Raw genomic sequence first — 20,197 nt, 5'->3', positions numbered from 1 at the left:
TTCTTAAAGAAAATTGCCTTTTAATATTTTTTTCTATTCTCAGATCAAGTGAACTGATTCATGTACATTCAGTCGGTAGTCAAGTGTCTCCAAAGGCGTCATTTATCTTGGTTAGATGTCTTATGGCCAAATCTTCAGGGATATGGAAATTATACTCATTGAGACGATCCAAGTGTTCTAAAGCCTCATTCATTCCTGGAAAATAGTAAACAGTTGAGTCAGATGATGATCATAACAGAGAATCGAATAAAAAATATAGTATATTTCTCCCTCATATAACGAATCTGATTATACACTTACAACTAGTGAGATGAGTAGGTCAAACTCTCAGCATAGTTTTAAAGAGGCACTTTACTTTGCTTCGGGGTTTATTAGCTTTGCCTCGTTTTCAACCACTTGAAAAGGGCGAAGAAGGCTGTAGGAGACTTTATCTTGAAGTCGCAGTCTCTATGTAATCACTTTTCTTTTCCATAAATGTGAAGTTTTGTTAACAAACGCAGGGTTTATCAGGTCAGCTACCCCTAGGTTATGGACGTGGAAAAACTCGGTCGTTTGCCAAAACCTTTGTAGCTTATGGATGGAGAAATGTCCCCACAGCCAAAAATACCCATAAAAGAAAGCCTCGGCTTAAACGTTAGAACAAGTTTAACCTGTTATAAAACAAGTCTTACCCGTTTTTAAAACGTACGACCATGATTGGTAATGTTCTTCCAAGAGTGACGAACTCTTCACGATGAGACGACACCAGTGAGTCAGTCTTTTTTGACTGAAAAATATTTAAAGAAAGAAGTCAGACCCTCGAGAAATAAATAAAAGGTTGGGAGAGGAAATGGGGGGAACTTAGGTAACCCACACCCACACACACTCCGTTAATGGCGACAAAGCTCAGTGAAAGAAAGTGAACCTAAGAGCCTTACATTTCTATTGGCCGGTAGAGTATCGATACTTTAAGTGTAATGGCCCTATTATGGCAAGAAATCATGAACATATTTTTTTTTTTTCAAAAATTAACCCTTAAAGCCCCCCTGGTGACCTAGACAGAATTTCTCCGTACACTATCAGTATAATATCAAGCAGAGAAGTAATGAGAATAAAGAAAAATATCAATTAGGAGATTATTGGTTAATCCAATTGCAAATTCTCCAAACTAACATCAAATGAATTGTATGGCAGAGAGTAAGGAGAATTACTCATTAAATCTTGGGAGTTAAAGGGTTAAGAATATTATCGTAATATATCTAATAGAGTAAATTCTTCTTCTGTAATCAGTAAAAAAACCTTTGGGGTCAGTTCCCTCGTCAGGGAAAAACACCCACTTGCATTACTTTCCTATGATATACTCATAAACAACATCAGTGAAATGAATACTATCAACAGCCTTGAAGTTTTTAAAAACAGATTGGCTGTGATTAGAGAACTCTTATCACGCTATGAAACCGCTAGACGCAACTTACTTTATTCCGGCGCACACCAAAGATTTGAACTGGAAAAGAAATAAAAAACAAAACAAATAATTAGAAGAAGAGTCGTTACGCGAAAAGTGAAATGTAAAGAACACAAACAATTTCCACAAATTCAGACGACTGTAAAATGATACGAATAAAGAAGCATCAATGCTACAGAAGAGAGATTTTACCTCAAAATGTTTCATTGCAACTAGAGTCTTGCAGAGAAAGATATGTATCTATTTACAGAACTGCTGGGTGTTCCAGCTAACCGCTTACCATTGCATCCATGCTTCTCCTACAGGGTTCGTGTGTTGTTTTTATTCTATGCAGTGTTCTCAACAGGGTCTAAAAAGATAAATTGCAATATTAAAAAAAAAACCTTGAGTAAAGGTGTGTGTAAGTCTTTTTTGTAGGAGGCAACAAATACTGGCATATCAGACAGGCACCAGAATACCGAATTACGGGTGTGTCAACATCAGGAGGCTGAAAATACTTCCTGAGCTCACTTATTATTGGCCTAACGTGTGAATCAGTTTAATGGTCAATATTAATTTCCTAAGGGAAAGAGAATGGTAGGCTTAAAGAATTTGAGGGGTTCGTTGATGAAAGAAGAAAAAAAAGAAAAAAAAAAGACAGGATGAATATTTCGGAAACATACACTCACCTGTTTGGCTGTGACGATGTTTGTACCTTGAACTTCGATACCAAACGCCTCAGAGAGCCGTCTAGCAGGCGTAGAATTATATTCTCTACCATGCTAACAAATATTGATGAAAAAAACAGTGAGTTTCAACATTACTGACCATAGGGGGTAACATAACGAGCCAGAGATAACTACGGTACCTAACAAGAATGCCAATAGACCACAAATGAACAAAAAAAAACGAGCTAAGCCTGAAGAAGAACTGGCCGACGACACGTGGTCAGTCGTAACATGGCTCCAAGGCTTCAGAATGTGTTCTGTTGTAGTGTACATGTTCATGGATTCTGTATGAAGTACGTTGAAGAGCTCGTACAGTTTCGGCAGGGAAGGTCAACAAGTGGAACTAAATGGCTGTAACTAACATAGAGAAACCAACCTTCATTCCGTAATATTCATTGAAAAGTTCCCATATATGCATTCTCTTGGGAAAGGAAGACCTTGTTGTTGGTACAATACATGCCACGAGTGACTTGGAAGATATGAGACGATTGTCGACAGACTGAAAACATAAATGTAAACTTGAACAAACAAATCGTATCAATACTGTCCAATAGCTATGCTAGTTTGAAGGATAACTTTAGCAGAGCAGATTTTTGGGGCTTGGCAACTAAAATAATGAACGTATGACAATAGACTGAAGATCTGAACCTGGTTGAAATTTCGCGAATGTTCAGTCCCAATTCGCTTTGTTTTCGACTATCTATTTCGGCTAAAGGACTTTACAACTTAAATAAATAACTAAAAAATGAAAAAAAGGAAAAGAAGAAGATATAGAAATACAGAGAGGGTCTAAAGCTCAGTCAGTAGTGCCTCACCCTCACTAGTCCATGTTGAAACAAGGGAAAAGAAGAAGATATAGAAATACAGAGAGGGTCTAAAGCTCAGTCAGTAGTGCCTCACCCTCACTAGTCCATGTTGAAAAAAAGGAAAAGAAGAAGATATAGAAATACAGAGAGGGTCTAAAGCTCAGTCAGTAGTGCCTCACCCTCACTAGTCCATGTTGAAAAAAAGGAAAAGAAGAAGATATAGAAATACAGAGAGGGTCTAAAGCTCAGTCAGTAGTGCCTCACCCTCACTAGTCCATGTTGAAACAAAGGAAAAGAAGAAGATATAGAAATACAGAGAGGGTCTAAAGCTCAGTCAGTAGTGCCTCACCCTCACTAGTCCATGTTGAAACAAAGCCTTCAATGCCATGGCCAGATCTTTTCTCACGATATTCACCAGTTCAGCATCTCTGGCATAATCAAACTAAAAAATAAATGAACAAAATAAGAAGGAGATAAATAGAATAATTGCATCTGGTAATAACTAAAGATTGCCTTTGAGTTCAACGGGTTGGAATGAAATCAAAATAGCCGTCAGAGTTTCGAGAAATTCTCAACTGAGGATCGATTCAAGTAATTCGGGATATCAACAGTTTCATTTTAACTTTACTGAGTAATCGGCTTAAAAAAAAGCACGCTTCCTATTAGGCCAATCACATGCTAAGAAAAAACCAATCGTGACTTGGTCACTAACGTTTTCCCGCGTTTCAACCGGTGTACATATGCTAGGTTCAAGTTCTTATTATACTGTTGTGTTATCATCCTTTGTTCTGATGGCTCACTGTTATTACTTTAGTCTTATTTCCTTATTATCTTACCCTGTCACTGCTTTCTGTGGTATCAGAAGACATCGAACTGGTGCGAATTCGAGACCGTCTTTGCACGGCCATCGGAGACTGAGGAGAATTAGAGCCAGACTCTTCGCCATCACTGGGAGGCTCACGTGATTTGATGTCGATAATTTTCAGCACAGCTTGCTGGAGCTGTGCAAGATTTTCGCTGTAAACAAAAGATGGACTAGTTTTCACACCATGATTAAAGCTGATCAATTTCGACTATAATTAAGCTTCAACTTGCTTTTAAATATTTTTCAATCCATGACGCTGTAAACTCTGCTGATTCCAGGACTAAGCTGGACGCTGATCATATATGCAATAGCAATTGATCTAGCGCACCAACTGGTTCTCTGTAGATCAGTGGAAGAGTATCGTACCGAAAAAAAGGAAGGTCTGAGGTTCGAGTCTTCGCGCCCCGGGAACTCATAATTTTTTCTTCCTTGCATGATCGAGACTTATGTGTCATAGAAAATTCTCCTTCTTCCAACAACTTTTCTTCGACTTAAAGTATCTTAGCTCCTTTTTGGCTAACTCAGATCTGAATTACTCACAAGTATCCTGGTGCGGCTACTGAAGTAGCTTTTCTTATAATCTGGTCTTGAATCTGTTTCCCAGTACACCCAAACTGACTTTAAGACACAAGGAATAAAAGGAAATTAGCCACAGCAACATAACAAGTCATTACTTAAAGTCCTCAGTGATAACCAATGTTAACACATTGTTGGGTCCGGCCATCTAAGAGTCTTGTCGATCCTTTACAAGATCTTACCATGGCTGAGATTCTCTTGTTATCCTAAAACCTGAAGAGCGGCTGGAAAGACCCACGAGAGAATCTCACTTTCAAACGTCTCTTCGTTTTTTGGTACAATATAATTCTAACTGTAAATTGCACGACTTTCCGCTTTCAAGAGGTATTTCTTTTGACTCATAGTTCTCGAGTCTTATAGACAATAACCACGGTAAAATTGAACAATCACATTTTCACAAAACATAATATTTATTGCACTCGACAGAAAAACAACTCCTCCCTTACCACAACTTAAATCCAGGCTGCATAACGAGAAACGCGCTTCTAGCTTTTGAAAACCTCACTTCTTATTGCAGAAAGAATTAAAAGAGAGTCATTCATTAAAGTTTGCCTCACCTTATCGCAAACAACTGTAAAATTGCCAGTGCTCTTTTGATTATGGCCAGGCTTGCATCTCGGATTCTCTGCTTGAAAGAGAAAAAAAAGAAAAGTTTATTTGAGATATTGCTTATCAACTAATCAACGAATGAAAAATCAATACTCGCAAGCAACAAGTAACTAAACTTGAACTGACATTTAGCGGAGAAACACAAAGCTACATAGGAAGACTTACAATTTGAAGCTACAGTAGTATATAATACTACAGGGTGTACAAATACTATACGAGTCATATCTCACCTTACTATGGACCTGCTCTGGTGTTTCAGGGACGGGAGGCACGTGAAGACAGCACCCATTACCATCGTCACTGCCAGACATATCCTCTTGTAAGCTGTAGTCACACGGATAATCCAGCTTGTTTTCGCTCTCCGATGAATATTCCATTGATCTGTGCGCTCCTTTACCCTTTAATAAGTAAACAATCAAACGAACTAACAATTAAAACATCTTTTACAAATTGAGAAGTCTTTTAAAGGCTTCACTTTCATGCTAGTGTTGGCGAAGGAAAAATTTTAATCGGTTAATGTCTATTCATCGAATTCTTCCTCGTTCATAGACAACTTCTACATATTTTGATAAATTTTCAAATAGCAGAAAGATAATCCACCATGTTTACAATCAAAGAAATTTACAATTTACCCTCAGTCGATCTTTTTGCTTTCTTCCGCCTCTTTTGGCGTGTACAGGGCACGGACATTGTTTAGCTCGTTCAGTGCGCTCCTCTGCATTCTCAACTTCTCCTGTAAGACAATAAATGAATTATGAAGGAAGAGACGCGTGAAGCAACACAGTAGTCAAGTGGTTAACCCTTTAACTCCCATGAGTGACCAAGACAGAATTTCTCCTTACAATTTCAATACAATATCAACCAGATAAGCGATGAGAATAAAGAAAAATATCAATTTGGGGACAATTACTCGATCCAATACTAAATTCTCTGAACTAACATTATAAGAATCGTATGGTTGACAGTAAGGAGAATTACAAATTACAAAGGGTTAATAGACAAGACTCTGTATCCAAAGGCTCGTGTTTTTAAGCCATTTCAGGTCGCTATGATAGTTCAGAACACTTCGTTCTTACAATGTCTATCTGTACTACCAGGAAAAGAAACTGACGCTGGAACCCTCTCAGGAAAACGTCACGATAAGGACAAAGCCTGGGAACCACTCCCAGAGGCGATTCATATGTATCTTTTCCCTATAATATCCAAACATTACCCAGCTAACGGGTAATGAAAATACTCAAACTTATCAGGTAGAAGTTGTTACCTTGATTTAACAAATTCTTGTAACTTATTTACAAGGAAATGTGTAGCAGCTAGAGAGGAAAATTATCAACCAGATCTTGGGGGTTAAAGGATTACATGTAATTATAAGGGTTACCAAACCAGTGGCTAAAAGCTTAAAAAAAACATGTAATTAAACAAACATATATTTTCAAACACAAACCTTGTAAAAAGGTGACAAATCTTTCTAGATCAGCAATTTGAGTTGTGAGTTGTTTAACAAGTTCTTCCTAAATGAAAAGAGTAAACTATTGATTCACAAAAAAACAAAGAAGATACTAAAAGCAAATATAATTTTTTACAACAGTAGCTATAGTCTCCCCACCTTTGTCTTGACAGGATTCATCAGCTGGTCATGAAAACCAAAATGAAACATAATTAGTTCCAGTAATTAAACTTGTACAGTCAAGAATGCTTCACACATTTCCAAGTAAGACAATGATTTATATAAGGCTCCATCAGAACTGCATTTAATTTCAATTTTCTTACCTCTCCTATAGCACTGTCAACATTTTTTCGCACATCATCATTGCTGAAACACGGAGAGAAATAACAGAGAGGTTTTAATGCACATACTGTTGGGATAATTTGGCTTTAGTATAATTTCTCCAGTGATTAAAAAGATGTGCACACTCTGATTGGTTGAGGACTGCATCATATCTTCTTGTAATCACCTTGCACAAGGTCATTATAGCAGGGGTGCTAAATTTCACAATAGCTGCCTCCCATTTCCTCAAAGTTATAGAGGAAGTGATAAGCGCAGAACATTTCTGAATAGCACAAAAGATGCTTCTCAGTTTGGTGTGCCACTTTTCAAAAGAAAGATATGAAGTTTTAGCTGATTGAATTGAATAGGCCTGTCAAATTCTAATGGAATCTGGCTGCTCATCTCAATACCAGTAATCAAAAAAATTAAAAAAAAAAAACAAATTTACAACAGAATAAGAAAGCATCAGAGCAATTATACTAAAATAAATATTCACTTCAGACTCTAATTCCTCAAGATGAATAATATTGTTTGCCTTCAATTAGTAATTATTAAATACAACATACATTTGTTTGACTAAAATTTGTGACAGATTTAAAATGTGCTTAAATCTGAATAATAATGTATCAATAACATAGAAAAAAAAAACATGAAAGACACATTGTAATTATCAAATCAAGTTTGATGTCTAACTTAACACTTGAGGTATACACATTACATGAAGCTTTGTTTACATTTATCTAGGTCAAACTAAAATCAAATTTTGTTTGGTTCTGAAAAGTTCAGCATCTGAAAACCAGGCCTAAGTGAAAAATGGTGGAAAATGCTAAGTATGAAGCATAGAAGTCATTGGAAGTTGAAAATAACTAACATGATTCAACTACACATGGTAAGTGGTTGTTTATTTTTATGCAAGGTTGTGCTCTAGGAAAACATTGAAGGGAGCCCATCCTCTAAAATTGTCTGGCATATGCTTTCTACATAAAAAAACTAAGGCTCCCTAGTTGCCCAGGAGAAAAACTGCCCAACATATATGCTTTCTGCATAAGATTTTCCCAGGCTTCCAAGAGCTAAAGTAAGGATCCAGCACTGCTAGAGAACAGCTCTAGCATTCATTTAGTGATTTCCCTGTTTCTTTCGTCTTTCTTCAAAGATAAATGAAACTTGTTCTCACCTTAATTTTTCTATTCCATCTAAGTTGAGACCCATTTTTGTCCTTAAGAAAATAAACAATTTTTGCATTTAAAACATGATCATCAGTTAATTCAAATTCAAACAAAAATATTTGTTTCACCTTATAGAAGAAAACAATATCTGCTAAAAAAATTACAATTAGAGCCACTTGTTTAGACTGTTTTCATATAATGATAATTGAGGTGACAACTTAGATTGATCTCAGGTACAAAATTTAACATTATTTTACATATCAAATCTTTAGTCTCCTTTTACTCTTTCATTCTAACATTTTAGATATCTCATACATTTTTGTTTTCAATAGTTTAGAGGTTAGATCAAAGTTTTAAAGTTTTAAATTGAACATCCAACAATTTATTCATTGCTTTAAGTGTGATTGTTTAGATGAGAATGACCCCACACACTGTAGATTGGTTATGATGCCTGTTTTAGTTTAACAACTGCTTTCTTTCATGACACCTCTCTCTCTTCCATGCAATCACAATCAACAGTCTGGGGTCATTTATGAAGTTATTAAGTTTATCAGATTTGTTTAAAAGTTTACTGTCATTTATACCGTATATCTGCCGCAGCAAGTCTCATCCCCAATAACACCAGTTCACAGGCCACCGTCCTTTGAGCACTGCTTATTAAGAATTTAATAGTTATGTACTTGTCTCATTTTTTATTACATAAATAAAAAAAAGATTTATGAAGCCTATCGACTAAGCGTGACCATGTTAACATGCTTGTGCTAATTTTCACATCAAGTTGATTAAAAATTTACTGCATGCAGGTACTGACAGTGTAAATGTATATCATCTTACAACTGTCAGTTTTGAACAACTAGCATTTCTTTATTTTCAGCAATTTAAAAATTTAAACAAGAAACAGTTTAACTTAAAGATACACATTAAAAAGTTAAAAAAATATGTTATGTGCATTTCATATTTACTTCTGTCAACAGTATTATCAATATGCTCATGAAAATCTTTAAAACTTTAAATTCTGTCTCATGACTGAATAACAATCATGCATTGCATTTATAATCAAAACAATTAGCTAAATAATATAATTGCCTTCAATAGAAAAAAATATATAATTTCATCCTGAGTTTAAGTCATGCTACATGTAAATTATCCCTTAATTGCCGGTAACATTTATTTATTTTGTTGGCTTTTAAAATTGAATGAAAAAATTTCCCATAGATTATTAAACATGTTGTCTAGAATTTATCAAATAATGTACATATCACTGTGAAAAAAGATACATGTAAATTATCAACTGATGCTGTGTTAAAAACCCAAGGTTTACTTGACAAAGGTGGACTTACTTCAATTCCTCAATCACGATCCGTTGCTTCTCCACAAGCTTTTCAGGGCTAATTTCTTCATTCACATTTGCAGAAGCTCCCTAGTTAGGAAACACATTTTGACTATCAATAAATTGCTTTATTGCTATTAAACCTGTCCATTCCATGGATGACCAATGAGCAATTTCTCCTCACAATGTCAAAAGAATTTACATGCAGAAAGGTGATTAGGAGAAAGAGACATTTTAACCCTTTTCACCCTAACATCAGTATGCATAATCTCCTTACTGTTCTCTACATGATTCCTAGCTTTCTGACAAGGAGAACTAGTTGAACAATCAAGAGCTTTTTTAGTTGGTGATCATTTCCTTTATTCTCGTGACCTCAACATGAGACTCAGGGGTGATATTATAGGGAGAAATAAGATGTGAGTAGCTCTCTTAGCAGTTGAAGGATAAGAAAGTACAGTATTCTCACCCATCTACAACCTGACTATCCTGGATTCAAACCGATTTTTCAATTTGCTAATTTTTTAAATTTCTAATATTTCAATCTATAAGTACATGTAATATCACCACAAGTGTTAATCTTACCATAGCCACACATTTCTCCATTTCTTCTAACTGATCTTTTAGCTGTCCTATCAGGCTAGCTTGTTTCCTTTTCTCCACACTCAGCTTCAGTTCATATTCCTGTAAGTTCTAAATATTTGAGGAAAAAGATAAGTTATATAAAATGAATCATTTCAAGACGTCAATGTGGTAAAAAAATTGTGGACTGAAAATCTAGTGCCATCTATAAATTTGTAAAAAGATGATCCCAGATGTCATGGCTAGGGCTGTCATTACTTTTTGTTGAATTCTGGAGAGAGGACACTTTGGTGCCAGAAAAAAGTACATGTACACTGTACACTGTAATTGTGTTTGGGCATTTTATTATTGATAATGGTTACATTTGCATCGTTCTACAGGGGTTGTTTTTCTTGGCTTACATTTGTAGAAAAATTGCATTTTGTTCCATCAAACCCTCATGTTACTTATTATTGGATAAAAAAAATATTCACATGCAAACTGCAAGGTTAAGGTAAGAATTTGCTGGAAATGAACCAATTTTTAACTAATGACAACAGCTATTTGCAACTCTCTATAAGTTAATTTAAGAGCTTTTGGAGGCTGTTGTAGGCAATTGGAAGGAAAAAAAACCCTAAGTGAGCTTTGAAATGAAAGGGATTTTCAAAAATTAAATAACAATTATTATTATTATTATAGTAATGTTACAGTTGTAGTCTGTAAGCCTGATTTGCATAAACTTGTAGGTCAGTCTTGTAAATAACACTTGACTGATGGGCAACTTCTTACTAGCCTTGGATCAGACCACCTCCCCTCTGGTTGTCTACACATTAGTCCCTAATTCCCTCTCAGGACTACTCTTATTTGCACAATCAGACTACATAATTGCATAATCTTCACTTTGGCCTCATATCAATCTTTGAAAGTCTTGACGGGATCTTTAGAGGTTGAAAGTGAACATACTCGGCATTCCTAAACTAATGCAGCCCCATCAATCGACACTCCAAACAAATGTTTCCAAACTTACATTTTCTCCTGCACCATTATCATTCAATGCCTTCTTTGGACTTTCCTTTGCTTTTGGACCACGTACATCAGGGCATCCTTGGAAAGCAAACTCTTCCAATTCCATCAACAAACGCTAACAAAGAAACAAAACACAAATAATTTAGATATTATTGTATAATTTCTAGAGAGTATGCACAAATAGTGTACTGTATGTACTTACATGTACATGTATCACATGTGAATTGTTACGGTTTCCATAGTTTGTATTGCAGCTTCACAAGAATTTAGCTTTAGGTGAGATGATTTTCAACCAGTAAAATTTGAATTTTCTATGTTCAAGCTATACCATCATTATTCTTTAACAAATAAAAGCACATTCAACCTAGTTTGATATCAATTTAACCCACAACATACAGCTTAATATGGAATTAAAAATTAAAAGTAGACAAGAATGCATACATGTGTATTACTACCATGAAAAAGTGTTGCATTTATTTAACACATCACATGAAAGTTTTAGAAAAACTTTGCCTGGAGGCTTAAAGGAATAATTTGTACACAATGCTTTTTTTGTATATTTGAACATCATGCAGTTAGACTCCAGGCCCGAGTTGTTCAAAGCTGGGTTAAGATAATGCAGGGTTAGGGTGGAATTTCATATCAGGTCTTAAAGCTTTCAAAGAAAATTAACACAAAATCTTTTTGCGTGCAATTTCATCGTTGGATGTTCAAAAAAGAATAGGGAAATTTTTCCCTAAAAAGGCTTTGGATAAAAGAAATAAAAAAACCTAGATTAAAATTTAACCCTGGGTTGGCACTAATCGGCCTTCCAACAATTGGGCCCTGGTCTCCCCCTGCATTACAAGAAAAGATTGGTCTGAATATCTGATTAGACATGCACATCTTGTTCAGTGTGTTTAACAAACCTCTCTAGTCTCTGCGGGAGCAGCAACAACCTGCTTCAATCGAAACTGGACCTATTTGTACATGTGTAAAGAACACAACAAAGTGAGGTTCAGCAGCCATTAACAATCTTTGTTTTAAACTATTATCAATGATCCAGGGTTAGATTAAATGAGTCTTTCACCAAGAGTCTTAGCCCAGACATTATTTTTATAAATTTTGGAAGCTCCAAGCTTGCACACTCCATTTAAATACATTACACATCCTTCTCCAAAGAAAGAAGTAATAATAATAAAAAATACAGCCATGTACCTGGGCAAAATGGCTTGTGAGAGCAAGTAGAGAGCCATTCAACTCCTCTTGTTCATCCTCAAGGTCTCTGATCTTTTCAGGATCTGACCTAACCAACAACACAGAAAAATTACCTTTGTTGCTGTAAACTGCTACTCAAATTAAACTGGATCAACAAAATTGATACATGTATGTACAAAATGTATGAGAAAATATTAAAAGACAAAATAGCAAAGTATGGTCACCATTACAACTACAATTGAAAGTAAAATAGGAATAAAAATCACTCCTCAAGTGACATTAACAAAGGTGTAACAGTCCATCAATGTGGAACTCAACTGACAAACAAAGACCTCTACTTAAGTTAGTCTGCACATTGAACTTCTTGGATAAAATACAATACACTTTAGCTGTTTTATAGCATTACGTAACTTAACAGTACAGTTGTTACGAGGTCACTCTCACCCTTTTTTGACCATGTTTAACACTGCAGTCTAGTGTTGATGGTACCAAGCTTAAGTCTGTCATTCTAATTTTATTTTTGAGTGTTTCAACAGTGTATGGTTTTGTTAATGAACCTGCCTTGAAAAAGCCAGTTGCTACTGGCACTGGAAACTTCTAAGGTTGATTCATCCAAGTGATATCCTTGATAATTATATATTTTTCCCCCAACAAATTGCAAAGATGACACTCTTTATCCTACAGACATAATAATTATTAATACTATATGGATACACTATAGCTTCAGAGAGTGACAAAAGAGTACGAAAGACATGTTATACAGCTGTAGCACAAAAACTCAGCTTTCAGACAATGCTAAAAAACAAAAAAAACAAACATAAGACAACAAAACAAAACCTAGGTCAGCATCTACAATGAGCTTCTTTCCAGCAGTCATTAAATGGGAAAAATGGCTTGTTCTAAATACAAGACTACGAAGTATATTTTGGGTTAAAAATATCCTTTTTCAACAACCACCAGTAATGAAAAGGATTTTCATGAAGAAATTAGCCCTTACTTGTTTAATTTTGTCTATCATTTATCATCAAGCAGCTGCAAAGTATATTTTGGGTTAAAAATATTCTTTTTTTTAACAACTGCCAGTAATGAAAACAAAGGATTTTCATGAAGAAATTAGCCCTTACTTGTTTAATTTTGTCTACATTTATTGTCAAGCAGCTGCAAAGTATATTTTCAGTTCACTTGAAAAGAATTGCAGTAAGAATCTTTTTAACACTGCTTAGAGTTGCATTCAAATCTTGATAACTTCACACCACCAAGTGGTTAAAATTAAAACTTCATCATTTTGTAACTCATGAACAAAATACATTCAGAAATTAAATTATATTTCTGCATCTAATGACAAGTAAAATTATACAATTTTTTGCAACTTTCTGTATGATCTTTTAAAATTCACCAAAGGGAGGATTGTCAAAATTGGCTAAAAGCAAGAAGACCACCACTTATGTAAACTATATATTCTGTTGTTGGCTGGCAAATCTGTGGGAATATTTTTTTCTCTGGTGTTATCAGAGAAAGAAGTAGCTGCTTTCTTAAAAAATAAGTGCCTTTGATTCAAAATCTGTTGATTAACCTTGAGACCTACAAAAATGGTAAGTTAGAAATTATATCATAGTGTACCAATTTTAACTAATTTACCCTTACTTGTCCTGTATTTTACATTACATGTCACTCACCTCTGACCTGGTACTTCCCAAAGAGTATAAAATAAACCTTTTTCAAAAATCTCTTTAGTTGGTAGCTCCTAGGAGATCTTATCCCTACTGTTTTCAGTGCATGTTAATTTCTGTCACGGAGAATCTATTTTCACATTAGCTGTTTGTCTTGATCAATGGTCAGATTTACAAATTCTTTAAGGTAACTAACATCACCATGGGAATTGATAGTGACACTTCCCTGAATCAAATAATGAAGAAATAGTCTCTCACAGGGAGAGGGAAATCACAAACAACTGAAGAATCCAATACAGAGAGTAACCAAAATTACTGTTTAATAATCTGTCTATACTTTCAAACATTAAGTAACCTTCAGACTTATTATATAAATTGCTTTGTCATCTAAACAAACAAGCATTGCATTGAATCTCACACCTCTAGAATATCAACGTGAGAATCCCACATCTGTGGGTGGAAAAACACTTCTGGGAAACTTATGTGCCAAGAATTTAATATACATTGTATTTTTTCTCTCTCAGTTAAGGCTGGTTGAATAGGTATGAAACAGCTTTAGGTTATGAAAATCAAGGCCAGAAAAATCTCTTTGATTTCAAAGCACAAGAACAAGTAAGAAAATGCATTGTATGATATGAGCTGCATACATGTACATAGTGAGCCGTCTTCCAACTTAACCGTGGATGATTTTCAACTATACTGTTACTTTCAATTGGTAAATTGGTTATTTATTTCAATCTACATACAGAATGGACTTAAAATAAATAAGTAAAGATTATGCAAGCTTATAATATTATACATCTGGATATCAACAGGGTACCCAATTATCCATGCACTGAGGACTTCTTCATAAAAAAATAAGAAGGATAGTTATATACATGGCATGCAAAGCAAAAAACTTGGCCCAGCAAAGTGAGCTTAGATCATTTATTTCTCATGAATATTATGTTCCTCTTGACTAAGTGCTACAGCTAGACATGGAAATATTTGGGTCATGGTCAGGATGTGCTGTGCAATGCAGCAAAGTGAGTACAACCTGACTGAGAGCCAGACTTAAACTGTTTTGACCAAATCATACAGCCACTAAATGAAGGTGGTGAAAATTTTTCAAATTACATTAACCAGCTACAATAAAATATATCACCCAGGTGTACGCAAGCCAACTGCAAAAAAAGTGTACAATTGAAATATTTTCTGAATTCCTTTGTGATCAAAAAAGAAACTCTGCCTAACAAGGGGTAAATTTTTGTTACACTCTGTAGTTTTCAGTCTTGGATAAAAATTTTTAAAATAATCATACCATGTCAAGAGCCCTGTCTCTAAAGTTATTTTAGCATATATGGAGTTTATACGAAGAAAATTGACCCTGCATTATCCTCTCAAATAAAGTGAGTACAATACTGAAATTTTGTGCACTTTAACATTGTGGATCCAGTGAAGAAAGGCTTTGCATAGATAAGCAATATAATTTTCTTTGAAAAAAAAAAGCAAAATAAACTGCTTTTTATCACTACAAACATTTTTTTATGGCTAATAGGCCAAATTGAAAAAAAAATTTCTTCTTACAGACATTTTTCTTAAAACATAAGTGAATTAATCATGCTGTGAAAAAGACATTTTCATAAAATAGTCGGGTCTTTCCATAGGGAAATCCCGACAAACATGTACGTTTCCTGCATTATTGAAATCGGAGATTCTGAAAAATGTCGACACGTACAAACCACGAAAGAATCAGGAAGTAAAATAAACCATCATTACGCGAAGGATCCGAATGGTTCTTATTTATAGCATGAGTCAATTCAATTATGAAAGGCTGATTTTACTCTAATATTTTCATAAATTATTCAAAGAGAAAAAGACATTTTCATTGACAAAACTTTTCGACAAATCAATCTCCGTACCTTCATTCCTGTGATCAATAAATACAATCCAAAGACAAATTATCCTCCATAAAATTACACTAATTCATCAAAACAACATTCAAATTACAATAAGCATGGAAAAAAAGAATTTCGGTTAAAAACGAACTGTCCACGAAAATGATCATGAGGGGAACGAATACATGTTCGATATTGGATTTATCTAATAACACATTTCTTGGACTAATTTCAAACCAACAGTTACGAGTAAGATACAAAACTATTGTCGTTTCGCTTCGGCAGTATTATTATCAAAAATTATTGAGAAAATTGTCAGAAAAAGCGAGAAAGAACGAAAGATCACACGAAGAGATTGATGTGCAAAATGAACTAGCAACCGACCGCAAACAAATCTACCGTGCAAAACTTGTTTGCAAGTTGGAATCGCTCCAAACATGAACGATTGAACAAAATCACATTACGAACTATGGAGGAAAAAAATTACTTACTTTCTCGAAATTTCAGAATTCTTTCCACCGTTTTCGGCGGGATTGTCGATGGCTGCTCCCAAAGGCGGCCATCTTTCCTCCAAAGGACGAGAGCTGTAAAAGGTCGAATCGTCGTATTCAAAGTCTGCCATGTTATGTTTCAAACACTACCATACATTCTCATTGCAGACCCACGACTCTCTGGAACTAACTTTCGAATTTAAGTCCAAACTGAAGCAGACTAAACCGCATAAATCCGTGAGATCAACGGTAGATCAAACTACTGAGCGGTGACGAAAACAAGCAATCCAATATTATTGACGCGCACTTCTGGACGCGACGCGCAGTCGCTGCGTGGGCGAGCGTGCGTGGGTCTGACTGACAGGGGAGGGGGTGTGACTGAACCCAGTGGGGTGGGATGACAAAGGAAAGAAGAGGGTCGTTACTGACCGAACTTGTACCCTCTCCTCTAACACCGAATTTCGAATGCAGGCCTAGACACTGGTGCCTGAGAAATAATAGTGGCGAGTGTCAGAGCTATAAAAACAGTTTTTTTGGTTATTTTTCCTGATATTTCATGTCTGAACTTCAAAACTATTCGTAGATCTTTCTTGAATGTAAATATAACAAACAAAAACGTCTGGACGAAAAACCACTGTAAAAAAAAAACGGACTCCTCGAGGGTAGGGTGAGGGAGAATTAGGCTGGCCCGTTCAGTGGTGCTGTTCACTCAGAACAGATAAAATTCTTGTTTCTTCAGTTTTGGCTAAATGAAAAAACTAAAAGAGTTTGCAGCAACTCCACACGCAACAGGAAAGGAGCCAGCGGCCAATACCGGAATTCATTTAGTTAGAACAAAAATTGAACAATCGTCAGGAGTGAGAACAGGAACGAATGATTTTTTTGCGGCTATGTTATAGACCCGGATATTTTGCGACTGTAAAACATTTCTTTGTCGACTGAGACTCACTTAAATGCTACCAGATTTTTTTCATTTAACTTTCTAATTTCTAACGAAAAAACCATTTTTGCCTCAAAACAGAGAAGAACTTACGAAGTGAATCGTGAGGACAATCGTGAGCAGTGTCGTCAAGGGCTTTCGACACTGAGCTTTGTCGACATAAATTTGAAACATGCATGTCAAACTTCAACCAATTGGAAACCACGTCGAACGTCTGTTCTTTATTCTGATTGGTTGAAGGGCCTGTCACGGCGTCAGCACGAAAACCTTTCACTGAAGATTATTTTTGCTGGCCAAGTTGTTCTACGTCTTTTCTGGGCTTCTTCACCACAACTTGTGAAGGTTTGTGCGGGTTATCTTTGTAAGTTTTCTTTTTATTTCCTGAAATTTTCTTCGTTTCGTCTTAGGTTGGATAGGTTTTGAGTTTTGAGTCGTATGTCGAGCGGCGAATTTAATGTTTCTTGGTGAAAAGGCTTGTCTTTAATTTAGGAGGAATTCCTTCTTCTAGAATGAAATCTATGAAACGAAGAAAGAGCGGTAAAAATGTGGTTTCAAGCATAACGGAAGCAACGTTTGCTTTAATAGTTCTTTAGGGAATACCGTCGACTGAAATTGTTTGCTCTCTAAAAGAAAAGACGGCTGAACTACTTATTCTTTCACAACTTTTCGACTTGTTCTCTGCTCGTCAAATTTGTGAAATCGTTACTTTTGTTTTCCAGGTAGTGACGACAAACGTTTAGAACGACTCTGCTCAGAAATGGACATGGCCAACACCTTGTTCACTCCTGTTAAAGGAAAGCCTCTCAGTCCGTTTATTTCCAAGCTCAAGCTGCTTCTCAATGAAGAAAAATATCGTAAAGCCATCCGGTGGTCTGAAAATGGTGGGGCAATTCTCATTTCCGACGGTGAAGTATTCAAACGCCAGGTTCTAGACGAAAGCGCAGAAATGTTCAAAACCAGGAACTTTACCAGCTTTGTAAGGCAACTTAACCTGTACGGTTTCCGAAAAGTTCCCGTTAACGGAAAGGGTGATCCTTCAAAAAACATGGAGTTTGAACATGTCCATTTTAAACGAGATAAGCCGGAACTAATGCATTTGGTCAAGCGAACCTGCCCTTCAAGGAAAAAGAAGAGAGTTGCTCAAGGAACGTTGACTACCATCAAAAGAGAAAGTCCATCTTTTCGAGAACAGCGTCATGACAAATTCAAGTCACCTGGAGGAGAGGAAAGAGTCTCTGGAAAGTTAAGAAAAAACGAAAGCAGTTTCTACAGCGAAAGTCCGAGTTCTTCGCCGCGCAATGAAAGGGAAAGCGAAGAGGAATCGACTGAATTCAATCACTCGAGTCACTCTCCGTTTGAAGCAGCACAGAACAACGTTGGAAATTCCCTACAAGAATATTACTATCAAAGATTTCAAGAAGAACAGATCGCAGTTCAGCTTCTGTTGAATTTGCGTTACTCGTCGTCTTCGCCTCAAAGTTGTGAAAACTTTCAGCCACAGCCAACTGCTTACGATCCATCTTGCGCCGGATATTCCATGTACATGTACCCTTCGGTACCTTTTTATGGCCAGTACACTTCCATGTACTAATTCAAACATTGGCTAACTTTTAAATTTCTCATTTATTTTGGATTTTTATGATTTTCGATAGTTTATTTGAATCTTATCTATTGTTTAATCAGGTTTTGATGTTGTCTTCAGCACCCGCCCAAAATACGCCCTACTTGATGGGCCACATATAATTCGTACGCATGTATTTTTATGACTCAATTTATCGCGTAAGCTCTTTTTATTCTTACTTCGTCATTTTTATATTTGAGTTTTGAAAAATTAAGATTACCATTTAAAGATTATTGCAATGTATTACTGTTCAACGAATTGCTCAATTATTCTCACTGCAAGCATTGTAATTAATTTGTATTTTAGAATCTTAAAGCACGTTGTATCAAATACAGCGAAACTATAACATGTATTAGTATCTCCAATTTTTCATAAGTTATTATGAATTTTAATAATCAGTTCTGGAAAAAAAATCAGTGTCTTTTTGTAACTGATTACGATTTTGTGATGTAAGCGGTATTCAAAATGCTAAGGTTGTCAGAAACGGGATAAATGTAAGATTGCAATTTATAGAACCAATCATTGACGGATTTTTTGCATCAGAAGTGTATCTTAAGGAGCTGAATAGACAATGTTTTAAATAAACCATCACATCAGTCTGTGTTCTGATCATTTTCCAGATGAATCCCATCTTAGTTCCAAACAGAGTACGTGTAATATTCGTGCTAAGGATCACGTTGTGCTGTAGTAAGGCACCGATCAATTCATGGCCTGGGGGAGGGGAGGGGAATATCATGGTCGTGTCCCGATGAAATTTACCTGTTCCTCCTCTTACGCTCTGCAAACTCTTATGATCCCTCCCTCCCCCCCTCCCCCCCCACTCCCCCCTTTATCAGTAATTCTCATATTCCTCCCTTTATACTCTGTTGGCGACGACTGATCCCCCTTCCGTTTCCCTAAAAACCATGTGACCCCACAAAAATTCTCCACTCCTCCTCAGGCGATGAATAATACAATTGCCCACGCTTGGTTGGTTGGCAGTGAGCAGTCGCGACTTAATTAAGAATTAATTAGAATTCTAAATGAAATGACCGAGGTAATTACTTTGCCTTCAAGACTTTGAATTTTACGGCCTTGTGTCTCTTCATAAAGGGAGCGATGATTCAACCTTTTAGAGCTATTCCAAATTCCAATTGTCCAATGAAAACGGTTATAGTTTGCGCTGGAAAGGGAGTGGAAGATGAAAATCAGTTACGATTATTGATTCCATAAATTGTAGAATATATTTTTTCAGCGCTTATGATAAGAATTCTCAAAAATTTGATATTACAGTAACTGTAGAAATTCTTGCGCGTCCATTGGCCGAGAGCCATACTCGGTTGCACCGAGTGCCATTTTTTCATTTTTATCACATTTTGACGTCAAGTGGAATCTATTTCTGAACATCAGTGCAGTGACACACTTTTTTTGTTTAAAAGTGACAAAATTATGAAGTCAACTCCGTAATTGACCAAAGAATTTCTTTAGAAATGCAAAAAGGTTTTCTCTTTTCTTTAAACATTTTATCGTGCGTAACTCCTTTTAGACACTTGGAATACAGCAGATG

The 20,197-nt window shown here is 35.8% G+C and overlaps 2 protein-coding genes across 4 annotated transcripts; one reads left to right on the top strand and one right to left on the bottom strand.

Moving 5' to 3' along the window:
- LOC131777355 (RUN domain-containing protein 1) lies at window positions 1–16,381 on the bottom strand. Of its 2 annotated transcripts, none has more exons than XM_059093640.2 (22): window positions 16,091–16,381; window positions 12,053–12,140; window positions 11,764–11,814; window positions 10,857–10,970; window positions 9,854–9,961; window positions 9,282–9,361; window positions 7,950–7,991; window positions 6,778–6,820; window positions 6,614–6,637; window positions 6,452–6,518; window positions 5,640–5,740; window positions 5,238–5,405; window positions 4,956–5,026; window positions 4,363–4,440; window positions 3,794–3,974; window positions 3,307–3,399; window positions 2,528–2,650; window positions 2,113–2,205; window positions 1,725–1,793; window positions 1,455–1,483; window positions 672–766; window positions 1–195 (listed from the first exon to the last, which is right to left on the bottom strand). In XM_059093640.2, the coding sequence occupies exons 1-22, from the start codon at window positions 16,219–16,221 to the stop codon at window positions 80–82; spliced, it is 1,965 nt and encodes a 654-aa protein (XP_058949623.2). In that variant the 5' UTR covers window positions 16,222–16,381; the 3' UTR covers window positions 1–79. The 2 variants fall into 2 exon arrangements, with proteins under 2 accessions (XP_058949623.2, XP_058949624.2); XM_059093641.2 differs by having other exon boundaries at window positions 4,956–5,023.
- Window positions 16,382–17,345: 964 nt separating this feature from the next.
- Window positions 17,346–19,154, top strand: LOC131777310 (heat shock factor protein 2-like). 2 transcript variants are annotated; one of them, XM_059093582.2, is made up of 2 exons: window positions 17,346–17,372; window positions 17,750–19,154. In XM_059093582.2, the coding sequence occupies exon 2, from the start codon at window positions 17,788–17,790 to the stop codon at window positions 18,619–18,621; it is 834 nt and encodes a 277-aa protein (XP_058949565.1). In that variant the 5' UTR covers window positions 17,346–17,372; window positions 17,750–17,787; the 3' UTR covers window positions 18,622–19,154. The 2 variants fall into 2 exon arrangements, with proteins under 2 accessions (XP_058949565.1, XP_066020390.1); XM_066164293.1 differs by having other exon boundaries at window positions 17,359–17,391.
- Window positions 19,155–20,197: the final 1,043 nt, after the last annotated feature.

This window comes from Pocillopora verrucosa, chromosome 3, assembly GCF_036669915.1.
Source record: "Pocillopora verrucosa isolate sample1 chromosome 3, ASM3666991v2, whole genome shotgun sequence".
Classification (NCBI taxonomy): Eukaryota; Metazoa; Cnidaria; class Anthozoa; order Scleractinia; family Pocilloporidae; genus Pocillopora; species Pocillopora verrucosa.
The sequence above is the reverse complement of the archived record's forward strand: the minus strand, read 5'-3'. Positions and strand labels throughout refer to the sequence as shown.